Below are 26,266 nucleotides of genomic sequence, written 5' to 3' on the forward strand. Positions count from 1 at the left end.
CAAAAAATAAATAAATAAATGAAAAATATTACTTAAGTTAATTTGGAGGATTTTTATGCCAGGAAAAATACTGAGCAGAGTATCTAGTAAATTGTTGGAGCGACACAATTTGAACAAAAAAAGGTAAGGACATTTATACGATTACTGTACCAGTCACTGCCACTTCCCACAGATGTAATTGTTCATAAGTGTCATGAGCGAATGGGTTAAAAAGCAAAATATATACACAAAAAGCACAATAAAAGCTATCTTTGAAACACATTAATGGGCAATACATACTGCCTTGACTTTGCAATTTATGCAAACATAGCACGATACTCAATATCATTATAAAAGCCCAAAATATAACTTCCTAATTGTGAAGAGACTTCTGTAAAGAATATAAACATTTTACCTGCTGAGCTAATTCTCTAGTTGGAGCAAGAATAAGGGCTTGAGTTTCGGCAGATTTAGTATCTATCCGTTGTAAAATAGCCACAGAGAAAGTAGCAGTCTTGCCCGTACCAGACTGAGCTTGAGCAATTGCATCATGCCCTTTGATGCATGGCATAATAGCCCTCTGCTGAATAGCTGAAGGTTTTTCAAAGCCATAGGCATAAATACCTCGCAGTAAGGACTCATTCAGGTTCATATCATCGAAACTAGTTGCAACCTGAAAGGACAAAGTTTATTTTTTAGAGTTTTGCACAAACAAACTTAAAAAATTAGTACTTTAACAAAAAATATATATAAAAAAATGAGTAAATGAAAAAAACTAGTCAACTGTTTCACTTACTGTTAGCCAATTTATAACAAATAAATAGCTTAAGCGGTAAGTTACAACTGCTTTAGCATTTTTTGCTCTCTTAAAAGACATATCATATTTAAGAGTATTAGAAAAATGCTAGTATACCCACTATTGGTTAGCTTAAGCAGCCTATTTCTATCTTCTTTGATCTACAGACTAAGCAGAGGTACTTTTACTGTAGTTTTCAGCACACATTCTTCATAGTTACCATCCTGTCTTTGGATATGGGCATCAAATTTTAAGCTTCAATTCTTAACTTGAGGTTCTACCTCTCCCCCCTAAAAGCTCAAAATACTGCTCCCACTACACAAAATGGCTATCTCAGCATATAAAGGAATCTTTCAATGGGAGGTATTACTGGCCTGGGATGTAGTTTACTTACATCCAAGGTGCTTCCACACAACTTAAGATGGTAAGACAGTATCATAAATCAAAGACAAACAAGGTAACACATATCCAAAGAAACAGCATCCAACTAAAAACTACATCTCGGGTGCCAGAAGAACAGAAGTGTCCAGTAACCAGATCTTTCATCCTAATACAGGTCTGCTGGCAAATAACTTGAAAAAAAATCATGGAAACCATTTGCTCTTAGCATACAGAATGAACTTTCATTAACTAAGACTTAAGCAACTTTTTAACTTACTGCAAAATGCTAACATACTCATATATAGCATATATATATATGTATGTAGTCACCTATAAGGTGCACACTTTAACAGTATACATAAATGGTTTTGTTCTTATGAAATAAAAACAACAAAATAAACAATTTACTCTACCTCTGTCCAGGTCGACTCGATGATTCCATCGACATCCATGCCGGCTGGGCCATCGTAGTCCTTATCATTGCCACTCCCGGTGTTTCCACCGGAACCCCAATCCTCATCTCTGGAAATAACAGGACATTTAAGATACAAGTAGTTCAGTTATTTCACAGCTGAAAACTGCCATAAATATTATAATAGGCATAAGAATTTATACTTACCTTGCATACTATCAGGATGTTACTATTTTCTTTGGTTCTGTTTGTATGTGTTAGAGAAAGATTATTATAGAAACTAATATTGAGACTAGCACAAGTGTGAGACACATGGTCTTATGAATATGAGTCGGAATATTTGAGAAAGAGGAAATGAACAGTGTTGATCAAATGACAAGCTCAAGACAAAAAAAATTCACTCTGTCTTGAGGCAGTTGGTTGCAAGTAACCTCAGCAGTCTAGAACACAAAGGGAAAAGTGAGAGGTTAAAATAAACACTTCACAACTGCCTGTTGCGGCAGGAATGAAAATGGTGATGATTAAATGGTGAATGATGTTAAATACTGCGGATGGTGAACAGTGATGTAGTTGACACACCTTGTGAACTGGGATGTGATTCTGAGGTAGGAGTGATCTCTATCTAAACACTATAAACAGAGAGGAAAATGAAAGCAATGTCAGTAGTGGCACACTGGGCAAGGGGGCATGTTAAAGGTGTGGAAAGTGACCCGTCACCTGGTGTAGATGAGACTTAGAAATTTTCACAAATCTCTCTGAGCGACTTTCTTCCGGCAATATTTTCGGACTTGGTTTATTTAGTTTCTCAATCCTTAGTGACTGTGAAGCAGCTTATTGTTAGATGAAATCTAAATAATACTCAATGTCATCTGAAATAAGATTGTTCCTGTGATAGATTTGAACCCACAAGTACTCTAGGCTCATGCTACCTAGGCTTATTTTCTATCTACAACAGAGGGTCTGTGAACTAGAGCCAGCTTTAGTGGGATAGAAGAGACAAGTTCATTCGTACCAGCAATAGTGAGAAAGTGACAGTAAAGAAAAGAAGTTATGGAGAGACTCCACAGCATTCATCACTAAAGCAGAGAATGAAAAACCCTACTGAGCTTCTCTCCAGAGGAAGGTCATTTTTCAGGTGTCCATCTGAAGTCTTTGGTGTAGAGTTCGAAGTCTCTGGTATGTAGTTCCTCCACTGGCATAAAAGCAGTGGGAGAAGAGTTTGATTCATCTGCTGGATACACAGGCAACTCCCTGATCTACAGACCAGATTGTTCACCTCCTACAAAACACCACAAGCCAACTCATCAAGGAAACCGGACCAAAGGTTGTGCCCCAAGATCATTTCCAAAGAAAATCAAGATCATTTCCTGAGAACAAATTTGGAGATCAGCTGTCAGCAGATACGTAAAAAGCAAACGTCGAACTCTCCAAGGCTATAACCATGCGACTGAGCAAAATTACCTGAAAAGTACTGGCCCAACTATGACAGCAGTTAAAAAAAAAAAAAAAAAAAAAACTGAACCCACCACATCCCCTGAAGCATGAGCTGCACTCTCCCAAAGCAGAAAGTGTCAAACCAGCTCTCTGCTCACCCATTCCTAATCTTCAGACAAACCAGGCAAGCCTCTGGCTGTTTGTCTTTGTTTGTATGGTGCTTTTACGTTGCATGGAACCAGTGGTTATTCAGCAACGAAACCAACCGCTTTACGTGACTTCCGAACCACGTCAAGAGTGAACTTCTATCACCAGAAATACACATCTCTCACCCCTAAGTGGAACACCCAAGAATCAAACTCGTGGCCGAAGTGGAACGCCAACACCATACAGACCACGCCACTGAAGCCTCTAGAAAAGGCCAGAGCTCCAGCAATTATTTAAAAATAATTAAGCCTTAAACACTGATGCTCCCCTCTTCTAACTCGATAGCCACCAAGCCAAGAAGGAAAACAAAAAGGTACACACTACCACTCCCATGCACTTGTGCAGTAACCAACCACACACACACACACACACACACGAGGTGGTATGAGATTAAAAATCTTTCCCAAGTTTTTGGTAAAATTCCTTGGAGGCATGGGGAAGGCTGTTCTGAGCTATTTCAAGCACCCTTTCATCAGCAAACAACGGTGTTATCACTACCCTCAAAAAAAACCTAGGCTGTAGTACCTAACTGCTTATTTCGATTGTTAAAACACCAAGTATATCCTATCTACATAAATTCTTATAGGCTAACTGCCTATTGTAATACTAATTCAAACACCTAACATACCTTAAAACTATCATATGGGTACTCACTATTGAATTATTGATCTAGCCTAGCCTGATACACATGCAATTAGTGCAACTAAAAACTACCCCAAGCACATGGCCTTCTCATAATAGTACTAGTAGTTGTTGTTGTAGTAGTAGTAGAAGGGAATTGTCCTTGAAACTGCTCCCTTGCTCGTTTCATTCCTCCTTTGTTTGTGTGTAAGTCTCATGTCTCTATAATGACAAATCTTTTATGAATTCTTTCCTATTATCATTCCCCTTCATCACATCTGCAAACAAAAGTATAATCGCTTATAATTCCTCTTTATTTTCATCATACTGGTGCTGCACAAAACTATTTTGTGAATAAGTTTTAATCTAGCATTTTATCGATATTTTGCTATTCAGATTCATACATTCATGATAAAAAAAATCAGTTACTGTACTGATTACAGTACCATACTGTAATATTAATGTAATCACATCAAAATAAAGTAATCAAAGAATACTGTAACCTTGTAAAGAGTATTTTTGTCTTTTGAAAAATGCTTTCTCCATGGAATTATTCCTTGAATAGCCTTTTTATTATAAAGATATGCCAATAATATATAAGATAGGTGATTTATTATGAAGATAAGCCATTAATATAGAAGATAGGCATTTTATCATCAAAATTAGGTGATTTATTATGAAGATATGCCAATAAATATATTAGATGGGTGTTTTATTATATACATATGCCAACAATATATAAAGTAAAATATGGTTTGATTATGTTTATGCTTCGATGCCCATCAGAAACAATACGATAATCTATGACAATTATCGTTTGAATGAATGCATTTTTCGGAGAAGTTAATTATGTACTACCAAATTAATAATGAAGCTCAAATCAAAAACTAATGTTATCCTAAATGATATTAATACCATAATTACACTACTAGTATTAAAATTCCTGAAAGGATACCAAACGATAAAGGTTGCTGTGAATGCACGTTATGCATCAACGTAACTCCACGTATGTTCACATTTTGTTGTTGGCCACTTGGAGTATAAGTTAAGTTCAGAGATATGGAATTATTCCTTGAATAGGCTATTTATTATGAAAATATGCCTTTAATATATAAGGTGAGAATGGTTTGATTCCCTTTATTGTCAGTCAGCTAACATCAAAATGTGAATCTGTTCATGTATGTCGGCAGTTATTGCACGGCGACCAGGCTTTGCCTACCGATAAGCGTCATACACATACCTTGAACAGGCTATTTATTATGAAGCCAATAATATATAAGACGAGAATGGTTTTATTACCTTTACTGTCAATTTATATGATATTGTGAGTCTTTCCATGTTATGTTGGTTATCCGACCGCAGCAGAGGCTTAGCCTACCACTAAACATTATATACACAACACAGACAAGCCCCCAATGCTGCAATTCATACCAGCAATATAAACTGAGAAGTGGTCCAAGGAAAAACCCGGGCTAACTGATCCTACAACTGCTGATCCCCAACCAAGAGATGCCTCACTCTACTCATCAACGATCTGTGAACAGAAGTTGTCTGAACAGAAGTTGTCCCTCCTGTCAGACTACTCAGATCAGCAAAAGGAACTAGCTAAAGCCACAAGAGAGCGGACACAATCACTTTCATACACCTCTATGGTTCAAGGAGAACTAGGAACTGCCCAAGGTGCTGCATGAGCACATGCACAAAGATTATCGCTATACCAGTACGTACTATGCCTTTACGTCTTCCACCTTTTGTTCCAAAACCTCTTCCATTTCAAAGGAAACCAACTCGCAAACTTCTCACAGAGAAGACCAGGACGGTAGATCCTACCACTAAAACAGGTATGCTCACTCACATGCTCCACACTACAATGTTTACTCTTCTTAAGAAAATCCATCCCTAAAAACACCCAACATCCAATAGTAATTGTCAAGATCCTGGACCCTAGTCATATCCTTTAGTGGAAGGGGGGAGGCACACTCACTCTAGCAACCACCAATTAACCTAGCTTACGCAACCTGAAACTGAAATAATAGTTGCAAATTAATCCATCCACACATAACCTAGGGTCCTTGCCCACTTGGCATGGAAGTGACCCTAAACTTACCTACCAACCTAACCAAGGTAATTATAAATGAAAATAGGGTTGCAACTTGACCCAACCTAACTTAGGGCACACGAGTTCCTACCTGGTGGAGGGGGAAGAGGGGGTGTTGTCATTACAACCTCTCTCAACCCATGTAAGGTATAACTCACAGGTCCGACTTACCTAGTACGTTATTTTTAATAACTTCCAAGACTATCGTCTGCTAGAAAATTGGCGGACAAATACAAATAATATGGCAGCCGAATGGAAGATATTATTTTGGTAACACTCGACAAAGCTAGCGCGTATGTTTTGGCCTGATTTTCAAAAACTTGCAGTAAAAGATTATACAAAAGCCTATAAAAATGGTATGGGGGACCTTATTGGGAACCGGGGTTTTTGGGTGGGGGGTACACACATAGAGGGCAAATGGGAATGGTTTTTCAGGCATAATTTTCATAAAATCCCCTACTCTATGTCCATAGTTTAAACATATGGGCTATTAGCCTAAGTGGACATTTGGACAGGCGTTGCGCGGCCTGGCTATCTAAACTGTCCCCCTACTCTACGTTCGTAGTTCGAACACATGGGCTGTTAGCCTAAGTGGATGTTCAGACATGCGTTGCACAGCCTGGCCAACAAAACTGTCCCCCTACCTTACAATCGTAGTTCGAACACATGGGGCTGTTAGCCTAAGTGGACGTTCAGACATAATGAGTTGCGCGGCCTGGCCAACTTAACTGAAACTACCCCAGAATCCTAAATGCAAAGTACCAAAGAGGAATTTAAGATACATATCTCTTAATTTAAATTATTTTGTATTTGCCCCATCTAATAACCATGTTTCCCTTTGCGGTTCTCATAAACTTGAAATATAAAGTAATCCAGCATCTTTTAAAACTACTAGCTAATTTGCTATGGAACTAATCTAAAATATTTAAAACTACAAAAAATTTCATGTGAAATTTTGCATTACAAAGCCAGAATTACGAAAGGCACTCGCCTTCACCAAAAAGCTGGGACCAGAACTGAATCTGGTAGGGGCCAGTTAAGAACAATGGATACCAGCCCCACTGCCAAAAAGAATCTCAACCTTTTCTGGAATGCTGCATCATGACTTGAACAGACCTTACCTTCCTGACCTGACTTGAACTTTAAAATCCCTTGTTGACTTAATTTGTGAAACTTAGTTTTCATCACTGAAGTTAATCCATTGTTGTGCGTGAATTCAAGTGACCACTGAGGCCCAGATAATACTAGTAAAAATCAAATTAGTAAATAATGTAAAGCACAGAATCACAATATATGAGGGGGGAGGGGGTTTCCTGGGAGGCATAGCCCAATCACATCAGCCAGGTTAGGTTATACTGCTTCTGAAATGCCAACTAGGCCTACAGTATCTGTGACCCTTACTCTGTATTTGCTTCTGAAATTAATGTTAACACTTTCCCTATTGCAGGATAACTTAGAACTCCATGTGCTTAGGTTACATTACATAATAGGGTCAGCGAAATTTCACAAATAATGTACTCCGTGAAATTAGCATTTAAAAAATATAGTTTTTCAGTTAGTTCATACTACTGCATTTCAATTGAAATAGGGTAAAAACATGGCGTTGACTGGCCAACTCACTGACTACCACGGTTAGGCTACCCTCTGTAAAAGTACTTTTAACGCATCCTGACCCCGGAGATGGTCATCAGTCACGAGTTGTTGTTGGTGAGGAGGAGCTAAAGACCTCTATTCTTCTTTCGAAGTATTTTCTCCAAAGTTATAAATTAAGGCCATATTTCAAAATTTAAACAGAGGGTAATGAAAAGGGTGGCCAACGCAGTGCCCACCCCACCAAAATGCTTTCAAAATTTTTACTTACAACTTGGAATATTTAGAAGACTGACTCCATGCCCATGTTTGCGGAGTTGCTTGTGTCAATAAACTTCCCATTTCCTGTGCTAGATCCACACACCACTTGTACCCATAGACGCTGGGGCACTTTCATCACAACAATCGTACACCTGACCTCTAACCATACTTATCGAAGGGGACTACAGGATTCTTTGCGACATTTTGCACTCTTCAATTGTTTATGAACTACAGCGTTCTTTGCGACATTTTGCACTCTTCAATTGTTTATAAGTGTTGTCAATTGGTATGTGTTTACCCTCCAAACTGGGTATGAGACTTACAAAAAACCAGGGAAATAAGTGAAATTAGAATATCTAGTTGTAGTATATATACATATTACAGCAATTTTATCATTACTGCATTACTATGATAACTAGAATTCATGGAAACAATCTGTAAATGCATCGGCGTGTGTGAAGCTCCACTAGATTGGAAACGATGAGTCATTTTTCCTCGCGTCGTCTGCTCGTAAGTATACATCCGAAATATTTGTAATTTTTCGGGGTTAATTTGGTTGCAAAAGGGAATAATAGACATGAATTAAATTAACATTTTGAGGTAAAGTTAAAACTAAATAATGAATAACAGACATGAATTAAATTAACATTTTGAGGTAAAGTTAAAACTAAATAATAAGTAAAGTACACAATTAAGGGCATAAAGCTTTGCATCCATAAATCAGTGTTGTCGTCTGCTGCTCGTAACTGTTTGCAGCGTGAGTGCTTAGGAACCAGGAACAGAAACGTGGTTTAAGTGCAATGTGGAGTGTATTAAGACCAAATTGTGCATAATTACAATCAAATAAGCACTGTGGAGTTTCAGTTGTGATGGCAGTAAGGATAAAACCACCGATTACAAGGTAAAAATGAATTCAGTTCAAACCATGACCCCGGGAATAAAAAGTGAATAAGGCCTGGCCAGCGTGATGACGATGGATCATTCTTAATTGTTTACCCTACTAGTTAAAAAGGAACTGCTTTGATGACTCAATTCCCATTAACTCAATCACCAACTGGACCTGTGTTATATACTGATCAAGGTGATACATAACTTTCTGATGCTTAAATGGGGCTGAATCATCCTAACACTGTATTTTGGCACAACAGGTATAAATAAGGGGGTCCACAGACAAAGCCCCTGGGGATACATCCTTGGATTTTACTCGAATAGGGTAAAAAACCGCATGGTACAGGGGTGGACAATGTACGATCAATGTGTACAACCCCAAGAAAAGTACAGTATAACGCGTCCCGACACCGGAGTAGAGGTCTTTCCAACAACAAGCAGCGTCTGATGCCCATCTCCGATGTCAGGACGCGTTATAATGTACTTTTTTTTGGGGTTGTACACATTGATCGTGCATGGTCCACCCCTGTACCATGCAGTTTTTTACCCTATAGCCCTATACTTCAAGTCATGCTAGGTATGGGGTGTACCAGAGGTAAAGCATAGGCCAAATAGACCTAAAGCCATGAGCAGGTTATTAATTTGTTTACTAAAAAAAAATTAACAAATTTGTACTTTGTATATAATAAGGTAGAAGTGGGATATTATGGAAAATTCACCTTTTTTTCCATTTACATTTATTCCAAGGGGTTGGCATGGAGCATGGCAGTTCCACAGGATGCCATGTTTGGCACCAACCTCTTGGGCATGAATGCAAAAGTTTAAACTAAAAATTGTAACATTTCTGTACTCTAGTAAATTTCTCACTGTACTGCATTCTATAGGAATATACCATTTCCTATATTAACTAACACAAATTTATCATAAACCTGCTATTTCGTCTTGGGTTTATGCTTCGTTTATAACCGTGGGGCTGGCAGGCTACTAGGGTAAAAAACCGCATGGTACAGGGGTGGACCATGTACGATCAATGTGTACAACCCAGAAAAAAGTACATTTATAACGCATCCTGACATCGGAGATGGGCATTAGACGCGACTTCTTGTTGGTGAGAAACGGAGCTAAAGACCTCTACTCCGGTGTCAGGACGCGTTATAATGTACTTTTCTTGGGGTTGTACACATTGATCCTACATGGTACACCCCTGTACAATGCGGTTTTTTACCCTAAACACAGCATCCACACTACATTTTAGAAGTGAAATGGAAAATGTGCACTTCCAAGCTGAAATTATGGAAAACTTTTATTCTATGAATTTTGTTATTTGGGGTAATGGTTCTGGAATTGTCAGATCTGTCCGCGGATCTGCGAACTACCCTAGCCTACTTTTTACAAGTATAAGCTAATCATTCATCGTTACATAATTCTGAGGAAGCCCCCCTACGAATTTTTTTTTTTTCTGATCAATACATAAGACGGTATAAATAAAACAGTACGCACAGGTGAGATCTTGGAAAATTTATCAATATAATGTCAGCAGCCTAATTACCTTCTTTGGCTTAGGTTCTTTTGCAGAAGTGGTCCCAAGGACAAAATGTTTTTATACCAGCCCCTAAGGAGTGAATGAAAGACAAACAAAAGAAAATCAAAATTTGTCACATTATTTCCACAAATTTCTTCGGGGGTCCCACCAGTACTGCATCACCATACACTACACCTTTTCTAGGCCTACAGTTTACTGTTTGGTCAAAAAATTTCATTAATATATACTAGGCTATCTCCTGCAGTTTCCTTGGAATTAGGACCTGAGTAATTAACATTTTTTAATAGCTATCCCACCCAGACATCTGGCTAAGCTATTGGATTATGTTTGGGGTGAAGGATGGGGTACTGTAAGGGCAGCCGAGCCTAATAGGATATTTTTGTCCACTTTGTTCATGTAATGCTCAGGCTAAGCTATGCCTAAATAACCCAGTTTCATAATTCAACTAGTAAGCCTCCTCGCCAATATTAATGGTACACTAGCTAGCCTACTACTTTCTTTACCCCTTTCTTTGTAATTCCCTCACTCAAAGGCACCACAAGGAAAGAAGGAAAACCAATAGTCAAGGGATTCACAGTGCTTGTGGTTATTCCACAGAATCTTCTGACATTTCGTGTAGCCAAGCTAAACAAAACAAAAAAATAACAAAAAATAAACCACCACTCATGCTTGCCTGCCTCCGGTGACGTCACCTAAGGCCTAGCTATTACGGCCCGGGTCAGAACTTTTAGTAATTCTACAGTTTAGGGGTCCAAATTCACTGCATTACGTTTAATCAAGATCACACACATTCACTGACTATGAATTGAATCGTGAAAAACCATGCAAAAATTAGCAGTTAATCTAATTACCGAACAAAGATTGTACAAAAACACAATGGGAACAAAGGTGGGGACCATAAATAAACAAACGTGTCTTAACAGGAAATGGACCCATACACTTTCGCGAAAATTGTAAATCCAATACTAAAACCCTTATTTTTCAAGTAGATAACCTGCTGGTTTCCGCGTGAGGTGAAGAAATTTATTCCTTTTGTTTATTTTATAATCTAGCCGCTTCCGTAAGCAGATAAAGGTAGTCTTTTTGAAGCAAATACTATACTTTTTTGCAAATCTGACGAAATCAGAAATTAAAATAGGGAAAAAAACCTAAAAGCACAAAGGGGAGCATGATTTTGGACCTCTAAACTGAAAGATTACCGATCATTTGCCTCTGCACGAGTCTCCCTCCCCTCAGAGAGATGCGCTTCGTCCAGGCCTCGTTCCTAGGAAAAAAATGTGCCGTAACGTTTTAAAAGTGAATAAATGAACTTCGGCTAGGAAAAATAAGGTCAGCGGTTAGTAAAAGCGACGTGCATCCACGAAGCTAGGTCAAGGCTACGGGACTTGGAAAAGAGACATGATACGGTAGGCCTCGGCCAGAAAGACTACGACAGCAGCAGACCTCTTGGGTGATGTCGAACAATGAAACTCCAATATAAACAACGAATTTTTCGAGATTTGCGGCTACACTTCCATTTGCCCGTTCGTGGAGACTGCGGAGGGCGTACTTTTCCAAATCTAACCATCGCCGAACATTCCTCGTTTGGCATTCGGCTACTACTGACCTACTACAGGCCGCCATTATATACGGCCACTGCCCACCTAGTTTCATTTATAGAATTCCGCTTCAGCTGGGCCACTTGGCGTACTCTTTTTGCATTATTAGCACGGCACACTACTTACGTTCAATAAAATAATTCAACATGGAACCCCTATTCACTGAAACAGGACTAATGGCACTCACTTTTGTTGATCGTACTTATCAGACATCTTTGAGCGAAAGAGAGTCCTTTCAAAGGACGGTCCATGTGTTCCCGACACCAAAGTATTGCTGCGCTGAGGTTTTGGGCTAAATTAGACTGACGCTGATCATTCAAACATTATATAATTATTTACATATACACAAAATGATAGAAATTTGTATAATACAAATAAATTTTCATATAAAAAGACAATATTAAACTAGAACTACTTTCTTTACGCAATCCCAATATGGAGGTGATGTCGTCATCGTAAAGTCCATGTGCGGGTTATTTAAATGGCCTGCATTTTCCTGCTATTCCATTAAGTCTTCATTATCCCATTGTATATTCTGATAATACGACTTTATTTTGTACATCTATATGGCAGTTTCTTCTTCAGAGTTAGACTTTCATTAATGTAATTTCTTTATGTTAGTCGATGAATTATCGATCGTATACAAACTTTGACACATGAAAGTTAATGTGTGATGTGTACACGTATGTAAAGAACGAACCTGTTGTCCATCAGTTTTTTTCTCTCTCTCTTCATAGTTTACACGTAATAGACTTGTCGTGTTGTACAGCAAATGTGCCAAAAGACGTCTGACGTAGGTACGTAGGGTGAGAAGCAGTTGAAAATAATTATAATTAAGTACAGATTCATTGATAAATTGATAACGGTTGAGAAATGAATGATGAATAAGTAATGAGCTTTAAAGTAGCATTACAGATGCACTTAAATCTGCGAACATCATTATACATTTATAGGTACATATCATACTCATGAATGCTTGTCCACATCTATATGGTAAAAATAATGAATGATGACATACTTGTGGCATTGGACAGTGAGACTATGTGGCACTGTTCTAAACAGTAACTTCACAGAGCTGAATGTGACAGCTGAATATCGTAAGTGAAATAAAGCCCAGGAATGTGGGCTGACTGAATTATTTTTGGCGACAGTTTTACATTTACACGCAATGGCTGTTGGTGAGAAACCGTTTTGTTTTCGTTTTTTTTTTTTTTTTTTTTTTTTTTTTTCTCTTAAGGTAACAGCGTCACTTTTGTGTAAGAGTTAGCTCAAAACATATGGAAATGATACGAAGAAACAAAATCCAGTTAAACGAGTGATTCAGCATATTTTCTTACGATTAATTCTAAGAATTATAAATTTACAGAAAGGTCTAAAACATATTCATCTGCTGTAAATTCACTTCGGGAGCAGTACGTAAGGTACATTTTTTGCTGGACTCGCGACATTTACGCGTCCTAAATATCCTTTTTTGCACAAAATAGCAAATCGACACTACCATATCATCAGAAAATAAATCTTCCCTTTTTTATTGAAAAATCTGGTATTTTTAATCCTTCTAATATCAAGTGGGAACAGATTGTAAGCTACTATATTGGGCTTGCATTTTGAAGGCTCAACAACGAACACTCGAAGTGCATCTTGGCTCAGACAACTCGAAAGCTGAAACCCTCTGCAAACACTCTACCAAGTGTCGCCACCATTCGTTGATTGTGTCGTGTATTGCATTTACGGGCTGCTGTGAAGCAAGGGCCCGTGCCAGCATAAGGCTGGCTTAATCTAACGGCGACGAAGTGTATTGGAGACCTCTCAAATATTTTGGATAGACTGATGGGTCACACCCAAGGAGGTTAGATAATGATCTAACCTCCTTGGTCAAACCCCACCATGGTGTCATAGATAACCAGTGCAGTTCAGACAATACAGAATGATGTCCGTGTAAATCGCATCATAGGTAAATCATGACAGAAGAGTTGCAGTAGTGAGTAGTCCACTTTATGAATATTCCAGTTTACCACAAATATGTCTTAACAGGAAATTCATCAAGGCGTCTTTCAACAATAACAAAATTTCTAAAATTATACATATTTAGTAGCCCTGAGAACATTATTGATTTACGTACTGAGGGACAAATCAGGGACGTCATTTCATTTTTCCTTGGGAGACAAAGGTTTCTTTGAGACGCCCCCTCTTGAAAGGAGGGTTGGCGTGGCGAGCGAAGCGAGCCTAACCAGCTGGGGGGATCGTGGGGGGGTTACTTCTGGAAGGCCCCCCGAGAAAAAAAACATCAACAAAATAGGAACAATTTGAAGCCACTTGTAAAGGAAGTGTGAAGGATAATAAATGAAGATGAAAAGGTAGTGAAAATTTCTAAACCAAGCTATGAACTATAGTATTGTTCCTAGAATATCTGCAATTTAACATGTTGCATTAAATGTAGCTCACTACCTACACAAGGGTCATTCAGGAAAACAAGAAAAGTTGGTGTGAACAGGAATATCTTAAGCTTGGTAAAATGTGTAGAGGTAAAAAGGCACGTACTTTTGACAAGGTTCATCTCTAAGGAAATTTCAAAATAAACATATGCTTCGTGTATTTCAAATATTATCTACTGCATTATTGGATACCTCCTTGATCTTAATTTTGCGAAATTATTAACCAGTAGGTCATAATTAAGATTTCTAACAAGCTCCTTTTCTGAGGCCATGAGAAGCAAGTCATTCAAGTGCTCATTTTTTTATAGTAGTCCGTAGATAGGTTTTCACTAAACTAAGCTCTGAAAACAGTCGTTCATTGGTGGCAGTAGTAACTGGAAGGGTGATGGGAATTTTAACGATTTTAACCATTTCTGAGTAGGAACATCCTAATGGTTGAGTTCATCAAACAATTCAAACAAATTCTTATGCTTTTCATGCTTAGTCAGAAAGTGACTCATTGCTACAGAAATTTGGGCATTTAGAAGGATTTTATCTCTGCGTATATCCTTATAAAACTGCACTATGGTGGACAGTTTCTTATTATTTAAAAAGTCGTTAGGATTACAGTGACGTGCATTCATCTCTGCTATCAGTGGCACATTTTGAGTGAATCTATGATCCATCTCAGAGAGAAATCTGTCTAATATGTCAAGATAGATTCTTTTGAATGATATCTCAGGAGCAAGACTTGTATTGTCCTCACTCATTTCTACAGTTGAATCAGTTAAAAAGTCTTTTAACTTGGATGAGATCTTCTGGATCCTCTTGGGTCTGTCTACTTGATTGGAGTCTTTCAAGTTTGCATCAATCTCATCTGCAGCAAAACAAATCTTAACCTTGTCAAAGATATCAGAGAAACTTTCATCTGTTCTCAAGACCCATAGTTCTTTAATAGCTGACTGTATGAGAGAGCAAGCTTCAGATAGCAATAATTCCTTTGCTTGTATCTGGTCTGTCAAGCTGTTGGTATCTTTCAAGACTTGTTCTGCAACATGAAGAAGATTCAATTCAAATTTCAAAGACAGCAACTGCTTGTGGAGTCGACTTGCCACATCTCATCTTCTGAATCAGAGCTCTCTTCAACTTTGTGAAGCACTGCTAACAAACTTACCATAATAGTATGACCATCTTGTTATGGCAGGTGTTTCTGTCAAAACTTGCAGGTCTTCTGCTTTCTGTGCCTCTATGAAAAGTTGGTACCTTTTATTACTGTTATTTATGAATATGCAACTATTATATGTTATGTATTATTTATATTGTTCCGAACATGTTAAAAATAGCTAATTTAAATTAATCCCTCTCTACACTTCAACCATATATTTATAATATATATATATATATATATATATATATATATATATATATATAAGAGAGAGAGAGAGAGAAGAAGAGAGAGAGAGAGAGAGAGAGAGAGAGAGAGAGAGATTATTTCGTGTCGTTGATTTGGAGGCCCTCTAGAAAGCTTGGGGGGCGAGCGCCCCTCACTGCCACCCCCCCCCCCTCCCCTCCCCCCCGCCATTAACGCCCCTGGGACAAATCCCAATCCAGTTTGCAAAAATCATCTGGTGAGTACTAAACCACTGCTAGTACTCACTTGACTGTAACTAGCGTAAATTCAGTTTTATTTTTAGTTTTAGCTACTTGAATGCCATCTACGCCTTAACACTCGTAAGAACTTTGTTCAGTTTTTTCATCAGCATTTAAATGTTATTAGATGAGTTAGGTGTTATCGGCAAATAACTTGAGGTTCACCTAAGGTCTCTGTGGTATGTAGCCTACACTGAACAGCATGCCCCTCAATATATTATACCCAAAATATAAATAAAACCGTGGTTCTTTTGCTTAGTCTCTTCATTTAAGTTACATCAAGCAATGATTATTGTCAACTGAAACAGACAGACACCAAAATAATTGATTGGTTTACAACATGATATAATGCATTACAATAACTATATATTTCGCTATAAAATATTACTTTTGTCAGAAAATTCTAATAGCCTGATGATTATGCAGCACGTAGGAAGAATAATGAATATGATGCAGACCAAAACGTTACATATATTTTTTCTACTATAGAGTAAGACGGCATGGCATAGCAAAAAAGAATTCCTTTTTTTTTTTTTGTTAACGATCACATTATCAGCTAATGAACGTCTAGTAGCTGGGAAGTTTTGCATCTGCTAGGTGCATGTGGCCACATTTAGGCCACAAATAGTTTCTTTCTGTGATCTAGATAGCCACCGCAATTGGCATGTATCAGATATAATTAGGTATCAACGATTTAAAACCATAATTTGTAGCATTAGTCTAGTAGCTGTCATTTCTGCAGCACATAAGAGGATACCATGCAAGTATTATCTTTTCTAAAAGCTTGTTCTAGTGTGCTTAGAAGGCCTTTACCGAGGGATGGGGGCTTCGGGGGTCGAACGACAACCACCCACCATACAAAATTCTGGAAGTCCATATTTTCTGTTAACGAAAGTCAGTACTTTAAATAACATCTAATAGATGTCCATGGACCACATACCCAATTTTTCTTCTTAATAACTAAAATAACATTTTCAAGTATTTCATCTTGTATATACCTATATATGCAATGACATTTATAGAAGAAAAGGTCCAGTTTTGGGAAAAACGAACCCCTCCCCATAAAAAAAGAAAAAAAACTCTGCTTAGGTCATAGTTAGGGTGACCAGACGTTCCCCTTTGTGGAGTACAGTCCCCCATTTCGAATCTCTGTCCCCCAAAAAATCACTACCTTCGGAATATGCCGCTTATGTGCCCACCATTGCATTATACAAATCGTACACTGAGCTCTGCACTAATAGTGAAATGCAATTTCGACTTGTGTTGCACTGACTTTTATGATTACCTTAAAACTCAACCCTCACTCTTTAGGAAAGTAAAATCATGCCAGAAATACACTTACGAGTATTGGTCAATGTAAAAATATTTTTGTTTTCTTTTACTTTTCATAGAATCATGTCTAGAAGTTTCCCTTTTATCCTATCAAAGCATATATTTCACTATTGAAAGTGCCACTCTGAATAAATGCTGAGTGAATCATACTCTTTCTATATATATATATATATATATATATATATATATATATATATATATATATATATATATATATATATGACTGGTAAAAATGTTCTGTTACAGCAGAATTCCATCTAATAAAAGGAGCCCATAAAAACACCAAAATATAGAGAGAAAAGTACTATATTTCAGAGACTGCTGTCTCCCTCTTCAGGTAGATGAATGAGAAAAGTTTACAGAAAAGGTGGTATTTATACCAAGAGGTCCATCCACAGGCAAGCCAGTTTAGGTCACCCCCGCTGATAATCTTCCTTAAATCTTCTTAAGCGTTGGTTGAATGAAAATCTTGTCGATCGTATCTGAATCCCATAACCATAGAATAAACTGGAATTTGTCACGTATAATTTATAGCAGCAACTGCCGGTACAAGAGTCAAATGATGGAATCGGCCTTAATAAAAGAGAGGCAGGTAATGAACATCTCAAAAGGAGCATGGGATTCAGATACGATCGACAAGGTTTTCATTGAACCAACGCTTAAGAAGATTAAAGGAAGATTATCAGCAGGGGTGACCTAAGCTGGCTTGCCTGTGGATGGACCTCTTGGTATAAATACCACCTTTTCTGTAAACTTTTCTCATTCATCTACCTGAAGAGGGAGACAGCAGTCTCTGAAATATAGTACTTTTCTCACTATATTTTGGTGCTTTTATGGGCTCATTTTATTATTATTATTATTATTATTATTATATTATTATTATTATTATATATACATATAAAATATGAAATTTTTTGAAGAATAAATCTCATATCAAGCCGCAATTATGTAATCTCTCTCTCTCACACCCTAGTCATAGTGTCTGACAAAGGGCTTTATCCACAGCTACTAGACATTTACTAGGAACACCAGAGCTTTGAAGATTGAAATATGCCATATTTCATAAAACCATAGACCTCATACACCGAGACTGTGCACTTCACAAGGCTGCCATTGTAAATCATTTCGGATCGTGGACAGTGGCGCCTCATAGCGGCTGTGGGTTATAATTAGAATTCACATGTGTTTTCCCACGTAAAACAGGCACCTTTAAATTGCCAATTACATAACATGAGAATTACTTATCATGTTGAGATGAAATACTGCACAAGATATTCTTGATTAAAACAAATTTCTGGTCTATTAAAATAGAATTAAAATAATCGTCCAGTAATTTATAAAGGTAAGTGAAAACTTGTTTTAAAAGTTCATTAGGTTATCAGTGGACAATAGCTATTACTAGGCAGTAGACACTGAATATATGAAAAGAGGGTTAGTATTTTCATGAAAAAAACCGCATGTATAACTATAATATATATATATATATATATATATATATATATATCTATATACATATATATGTATGTATGTATGTATGTATGTATGTATGTATGTAGTATGTATGTATGTATGTATATATATATATATATATATATATATATATATATATATATATATATGTATGTTTGTATGTATGTATATAAGAGCCAGCAGGACATAAGTAAACGCAGCAATACCTAGCGCTTTCGTGATTTCTTGATACACCTAAAAACGGAAAGAAAAGTAGAATATAGAACAACCAAACAGCCTTACTAAGAAACAAATGGTCCACAGCCAAGAATTGCACTTAAAAAATCAATATTGCAAAGGGATATGAAACCACTAAGCAGTCTATTACACAATTACTAAGTTGGCAACAATACACTTCGTAAGGCAGTTATCTAGTTTAATATTGTCCGTCGCTAATATTCAAAACACTATATTTGACATGTCTTATTATGCTAGATTCTATAATGTTTCTTTTAGTGATATCTCTACAATATCAATTTTCCTTCGAATTTTCCAGTCAATTGTACGATCAAAATTGTTCATATGTAAACAGAAGTGTATTTCCTACACGAAATAACATTGATTTAATTTTGATGTCAACAGTTAACCGCTTTGACCAATATATTTCTTTATTGTAATCTCTACACTGAATTCCGTTTATGCAACCTGTTTGTCAGTGGGGAGAGTTCCTTATCAAAGAAAGAAACCTGCAGTCAAAAGGTAAAACTAGCAAATGACACAGATCAAAAGTTTGTACACGGTCATGTGCATACAATTTTTTTTGTTTTTTTGTTTTTTTAAGCAACGTCAACTGAAAATGTTGCTTACTTCAGTTTGAAAGCAATATCACGGATCTTGATATTCTCTTCTAAAAGTTCGGGACAACAAGTTCTTGATGCTCTTAAAAACACTGAAGAAATCAGAATTCAACTCATATGATAAATGGAGTAAAAGTGAATGTAAGAACATACGTACATTTGTAGGTTTCCTAAAAACTGGAAATTTAAATCTGTTAACCGTGTCTATGCACACTTACACCTAAAATGAGTGAAATTGAATCTCTTTCTTCCTCAAGAGTGAGTTTTCTAGAGGAACTAGCGCATTTCATCTAGTTAAACGCCGTAAGTCCTGCGTCGTTACCAATGTCACTTTGATTTTTTGATTAGCCTCAGCTGTGACGTTCGAAAATGCTCACTGTCAAATCGTCGGAAGGTTTAGCCTTAAGATAAACCAAAATGATAATTAACACATGTGAACTCATCCATGTGCATGTGTGTGTGTGTGATGCTGATGATACCTTACATACGGCAACAAATGTATGAATTTGTTAGATCATGTTCTTATTTATCTCTGGTAAATAGGATTGTCCCTTGATACTCTTTCTTTGTCTCTTTGGCTTAAAGAACACGCCACCCAGATTAACAAACTGTAACCCGCTCCCCAACCCCCTTTCAGTTTTTGTATATAAAGGTCTGTCAACTTCTATTATTTTCAGTATGAACTAGAAAATGTAGAATAAACTGCGAAAGTACCTGTTCCACTTCCCCAGTTTTTCACTCACCTTTCTACCGTGGATTGATTTAAGGATATTATATATATATATATCTATATATATATATATTTTATATATAATATATTATATATATATATATACACTAAGTAGATGAATGCAAGTAGGAACACACAGGAATTTGACATTATGACAGATTTATTCCGACGTTTAGCAATACATTTTAGCATCCTCAAGAAACTCTACAATAGATATAAATAAAATAATATTTAACCGCTTTTAAAATATAAAATTAAAATTAATAGTTATCTACAAGTCAACTTAATAGGAGACCATACTTAAAACACACAGCAAGTTACGTTAAAATACAAGATACACAAAATAAACATATAATAAAACTGAACATTAATCTACACTAAGCAAGGATTATTGACAAGGCTTTATTTAAAAAAATAACTAACTCAAGGAAGAAAGGGGCTGCCCTGCCAGAGCGAGGACTAGAGTAAAACTAAAAGCAGAAACTAAAAGTAAACAATAACAAGCGTTGAGAACAGCAACAAAGTCAAGATAAAAAAAAAAATGAACAGCTGAGGACTGGGTATTTCAAACAGGAACAAGTTGTTTTTATTTTCAAAGTTTCTAAAATAAATAAGTCTTTAGAGTTGTTCACCTATCCAATTATAGAGAAATCTTTCTATTCGATGCGAGTTTTACATTTTAAAGAATGACTTCTTATATTAGATGCTTCTGGGTTGGACAGGCGACATTTCGTTCTGTGACTATCCCCCCTATGAGAATCGACTCTTACCCTAAGAAGACGCTTCTTCGTGGATCCCACATCATTTCCCATATCACATCTAGGACAAGTATACTTATAAACCACATTAGACGTCATCAAAGGGCAGAGTCGGTCCTTTACTCTGAAAAGGGAGTCAATTGTGAGGGGGTTCTTCGGAATCAAATTGACATCAAGGGCATTGAAATATTCATTGATTATTTTAGTAAAGCCTGTACGGAAGTTGTCAGAGTTTATGTACAGAAAAGAAACAGAAATTTTTCTTTGGAACGTTAAAATACAAAGGGATGTTAGAAATTTTTTTGCTGAGTAATTTCTGTATGACCTTGTTAATGATCTTGGTAGGGAAACAGTTATCATTAAAATATTTGTATAGGAAGGTCATTTCGTTGTGAAAAAGTTGCCAGTCTGAAGTGAGTAGTAGTGTCCGATGGATAAGGGTATAAACAGAATTCAACTTGAAGTTATAAAAACAAAAATTATAAAAATTGGAGCCCAAACCTGTAAATGTTTTTTTTCCTAAAAACAGTGGCGTTGAGACAGCTATTATCCCTAGATACCAAAACGTCTAAAAATGGCAAACGACACTTCTGCTCCTTTTCAATAGTAAACGTTATATTAGGGTGGCGTGAGTTAGCAAATTCAAGGGAAGAATCAGTGTGGAACTCTCTCCCGGAAAGGGCAAAAGTGTCGTCCACGTATCGAGCATAAAATAAAGGGTGGAAAGATAATGGACAATCATCAAACATGGATTCCTCCAGGAAGCACATGAAGCTATTAGCGATTGTTGGCCCAAGAGGGGAACCCATGGCCATCCCTTCTACTTGCTTATACAATTTCCCGTTAAAAGAAACACGATTGAAATGACAAAACTTAGATTCGGGATCAGGAACTAACTTATTCAAAATTATATCAATAGTTTCTTTAACAGCTACGTTAGTGAATGGGGACTCAACATCAAGGCTGGCCATGAATAACTCGGAGTCTTGAGGTAATATTAAATCTTTAAATTTGTTATAGAGTTTAGCAGAGTATATTGAGTCTTTGTGAGAGGTTCCAATAATGGGAGAAGGTACTTAGCTAGTTTGTAATTAGGAGTTTTATATGAAGCCAAGATAAGCCGAAGGGGAACATTGGGCTTATGAATTTTTGGAAGCCCATACAGAATACCATCAGACGACCCTGAGCAATACAGCTCTTCGTAATTTATTAATAAAAGTGTCTTCACTGAAGACGCAATCGTTCTTTAGGTTACGAAGAAACCTATTTATCTTATCCTCAGTCTTGAAGATATTCTGGTAATCACGAGTACCTATCTCATGAAATTTAGCGTTTGTTTTTGTTTGTTTGTATGGTGTTTTTACGTTGCACGGAACCAGTGGTTATTCAGCAACGAAACCAACGGCTTTACGTGACTTCCGAACCACGTCGAGAGTCAACTTCTATCACCAGAAATACACATCTATCAGCCCCTAGTGAAATGCCCGAGAATCGACGTCGCTGCCAACAGCATACCAACCACGCCACTGAGGAGCTATGAAATTTAGTATGACCAGATAAAAGAAGGGGACCTGTCATCCTGAATAGAAAAGACTATGTTAATAAAATGGAAGAGATTTTAGTATGATCATTTACAATCTCTTCCATTTTATTAACATAGTCTTTTCTATTGAGGATAACAGTTCCCCTTCCCTTATCTGGCCTGAAAATAATAATATCTCCTCTTTTTGAGAGAGTTTTTAGGAGATCAAGATCTGCTTTCTTTAAAAAAAGTGCCCATTGAGTTCTGAGTTTCAAGGAAAGCACTCGTTAAACCTGCTAGCTCATTTTGTAAACGGCTGACATTGCCGTCCAATGGAATACTTTTTAATCGCTGAAAAATACTCTCAAGAGAGAAAAAACTGACAGTAATTAGGTTTGTAATTTGGGAGAGAGAAATTCAACCCAAGGGACAGGGGAAACTCTTCACGTTCGGAAAGCACATAATTGGAAAAGTTAAAAACAGTCTTACGCTTTTTACAGAATTTGGTTAAAATAATACCTAAATTAGATAGTTTCCTATGGTGTCTGTTTAGCGTTTCGGTAAAAATCTTGAATAGCCTGGTTAAACTGTTCAATAAAAATGAACCTATCAAGATTTTATTTGGTCTTGATTTCTGTTTAGCTTCTTTTAAACCTTCGTACTACAGCTTTTTCGGTTCTTTGAAATGGTTGTTTTATAGGCTTGCAAACTCAGCTGGTTTCCAAAATAGAAGAATCTCGTTCTCTCTTATATCAACTTGCACATAAAACGTTTAATAATATTAATACAGGTTGGACTCCATTCTTTAAGAAAGAGGATTTGCTAATTCTGGAAAATCTGAGTAAAATTGAAACTATGATTATAACGAAACCTGGCAGGGTAAAGGTGTGATGTCGATGAACAGAACTGAGTACATACAAAAGGTTGAAACTATTCAAAGTGATGAATCTAAATTTAAGAAATTGTGTGACCCTAATTTCTCCACAGTCTTTCGAGGTGAGGATCAGGTTAAAGATTGGCTAGTATCATTATCAATACCCTTCTGATCAGCTAATTATTTTAAGAATCTATTAACCTGATCCTCACTTCGAAAGACTGTGGAGAAATTAGGGTCACACAATTTCTTAAATTTAGATTCATCACTTTGAATAGTTTCAACCTTTTGTATGTACTCATTTCTGTTCATCGACATCACACCTTCACCCTGCCAGGTTTCGTTATAATCATAGTTTCAATTTTACTCAGATTTTCCAGAATTAGCAAATCCTCTTTCTTAAAGAATGGAGTCCAACCTGTATTAATATTATTAAACGTTTTATGTGCAAGTTGATAAAGGTGAGAACGAGATTCTTCTATTTTGGAAACCAGCTGAGTTTGCAAGCCTATAAAGCAACCATTTCAAAGAACCGAAAAAGCTCTAGTACGAAGGTTGAAAAGAAGCTAAACAGAAATCAAGACCAAATAAAATCTGGCTTACCTGAAGTACGTAAAGTTGGCTTACCTGTACGACACATTTTGGCTTCATACGATACTCCAGATTATTGACCGGCATAATTTGTGGTTCTTCTATTATCTAATTTAACCAATGATAATTACTCTATACAGAATACAGAGCAATTTAGGGAGAGAATTTTAATACAAGTCTCTGATTTGTACATGGTTAGTCTGGATGTGTAATCTTTATTCACAAATATCCCTGTGAAAGAGACAATTGAGATCATAAAAAAAAAAAATCTTCACTGAAACGAACCCTGTATTTAGGGGTTTAAACCGAAATAATTCGTAGAAACTCTTACAATAGGTAGTGTGGGATGCTGCCTTTATTTTCAATGGAGTTTCATACTGCCAAGTTGAAGGAACGGCAATGGGGTCTCCACTCGGCCCGCCCTTTGTCAATATTCTTATGTGTTCAGTAGAGGAGCAATTGGTGGACAATTGTCCGTCGGCTTTCCTTCCCCTCTTTACTGTAGATATGCAGATGACACTTTTGCGCTTTTTAGATACAAAGAAATGACTGATATGTTTCTCCAGTATGCTAACACAGCACATCCAAATATTAAGTTCACTCTGGAGCAAGAAAACGTTAAGGTGCCCTTTCTAAACCTTTTAGTCACTCGAGAAACGACAGTTTTAATTCTTCAGTATTTAGAAAAAAGACTTTTGCCGGTCAAGGTTTGAATTTTGATAGTCATTGTTGTCTCAACTTTAAATTAAACTCATTGGTTACCGACTTCCACAGGACTTCTATTGTAACTTCCGGCTGGTTTGGATTCAATAATGAAATAACTTTTGTATACAAGTACTTTTTAGAAAACCGTTACCCTTCCAGATTTTTTTTATACATGTATAAACAAATTTCTGAATAATAAATATATACCCAAATTACAGATAACCACTGTTCCTAGGATGACGTTTTTTGCCAGACTCCCTGAGATTCGTGATAAGTTTTTTTTACAGCACCTTGAATAACTTAATTCCACAGAATGCACCTGCCATAAACTGTAAATTGATTCCAGTTAATCGCTATTCCAGTACAAAGACAAAATTAGCCCTCTGATGACGTCTAGCATCGTCTATTTATTTTCTTACCCCCGATGTAGTCAAGGGATATACGTTGGCGCCTCACACCGCAGCTGAAAGTTCGAATCGATTGTCCTATGGTGGTCAGTTATAGAGCTGGATTCAAATGGTCTAATCCGGACTTCCCAAATATTAGAGAACATGTCAAAAGGTGTGAGACTGAAGTTGTTTATAAAGATTTGAAAATACTTTTCAAAGTTCCCAATTCTTTGCCTCCTATCGTTGAATCACTTTTTTTTTTTTTTATTGAACTACCAGTACCAAGATTGAATAACCAAACTACCTCAACAACTCTTTATCTGACATGAGTTTACTCTGCCTGGAATTCTTTGTTTATGTCAATATGCTTTCGTACTTCGTCCAACTGGTAACGTTTTTGTACATTTTTTCCTCTTTGTTTCACATTTTGGTTGTAATTTTAGTTATGAGTCTGTTTTTTTATGATTATATTTTAATGTATTATTCCAGCTTTGATAATGAGACAGATGTCTTGAAACGTCAGCAATAAAGAAATGTCGTTACTGTGGACGTCTTCCTCTATCCTTATATATATATATATATATATATATATATATAATATATATATATATTATATATATATAAAGAGATCATACGTCTGTAGCTATCAAGGGGGCACCCAGGAAAAGGCCGTACGTATATTAAACCAACAATTTAGTTTTCCGACTGCATTTCGCAATATCTCATTACATCTTCAAGGCTGCAATTTAAAAAATCACTTAAAATCTTATAAAAGAAAAGCTTGAAAAGGTAAAATAACACTGTAAAAATCATTACAAAGAATAACTTCTTAAAGTGAGTCGTACAAAAAGAAACTAAAACATAAAAAATATGTATAAAAAATCTGAAACAAGCTTTTAATTAAATGTACAAAAAGTAAAAAAAGATAAGTTTTTTGGTACACCAGGATTTTCTTACAATTAATCATGTCTATAGAAATAAAAATAAAAAAGTGGGCGCTAAACATGGAGCTAAATGTTACAAGAAAAGAAATTATACATATATTTTTTTTCTTATTTCTTATGGCATTTCCTTCCATGTTTGGCGCCCACGCTTTTATTTTTGTAGACAAGACTGATTGTAAGAAAATCTTGGTGTCTCAATTTTTTTTAATGCATTTTGATAAAACGGCGTTTAAATTTTTTTTT

The 26,266-nt window shown here is 36.5% G+C and overlaps 1 protein-coding gene across 1 annotated transcript in view; it reads right to left on the minus strand.

Moving 5' to 3' along the window:
• Nucleotides 1–12,151, minus strand: part of LOC135224829 (eukaryotic initiation factor 4A-I-like) — a 37,923-nt gene extending 25,772 nt beyond the window's left edge. The window contains exons 1-3 of the mRNA XM_064264151.1: nt 11,996–12,151; nt 1,570–1,678; nt 395–652 (exon numbers count right to left, since the gene is read on the minus strand). Of these exons, the coding sequence (XP_064120221.1) occupies nt 395–652; nt 1,570–1,678; nt 11,996–12,021 (393 nt within the window). The 5' untranslated portion in view covers nt 12,022–12,151. The remainder of the gene's footprint in view (nt 1–394; nt 653–1,569; nt 1,679–11,995) is intronic.
• Between the last annotated feature and the right edge of the window lie 14,115 nt (nt 12,152–26,266).

The sequence above is a fragment of the Macrobrachium nipponense genome, chromosome 12, assembly GCF_015104395.2.
Source record: "Macrobrachium nipponense isolate FS-2020 chromosome 12, ASM1510439v2, whole genome shotgun sequence".
NCBI classification, from domain to species: Eukaryota; Metazoa; Arthropoda; class Malacostraca; order Decapoda; family Palaemonidae; genus Macrobrachium; species Macrobrachium nipponense.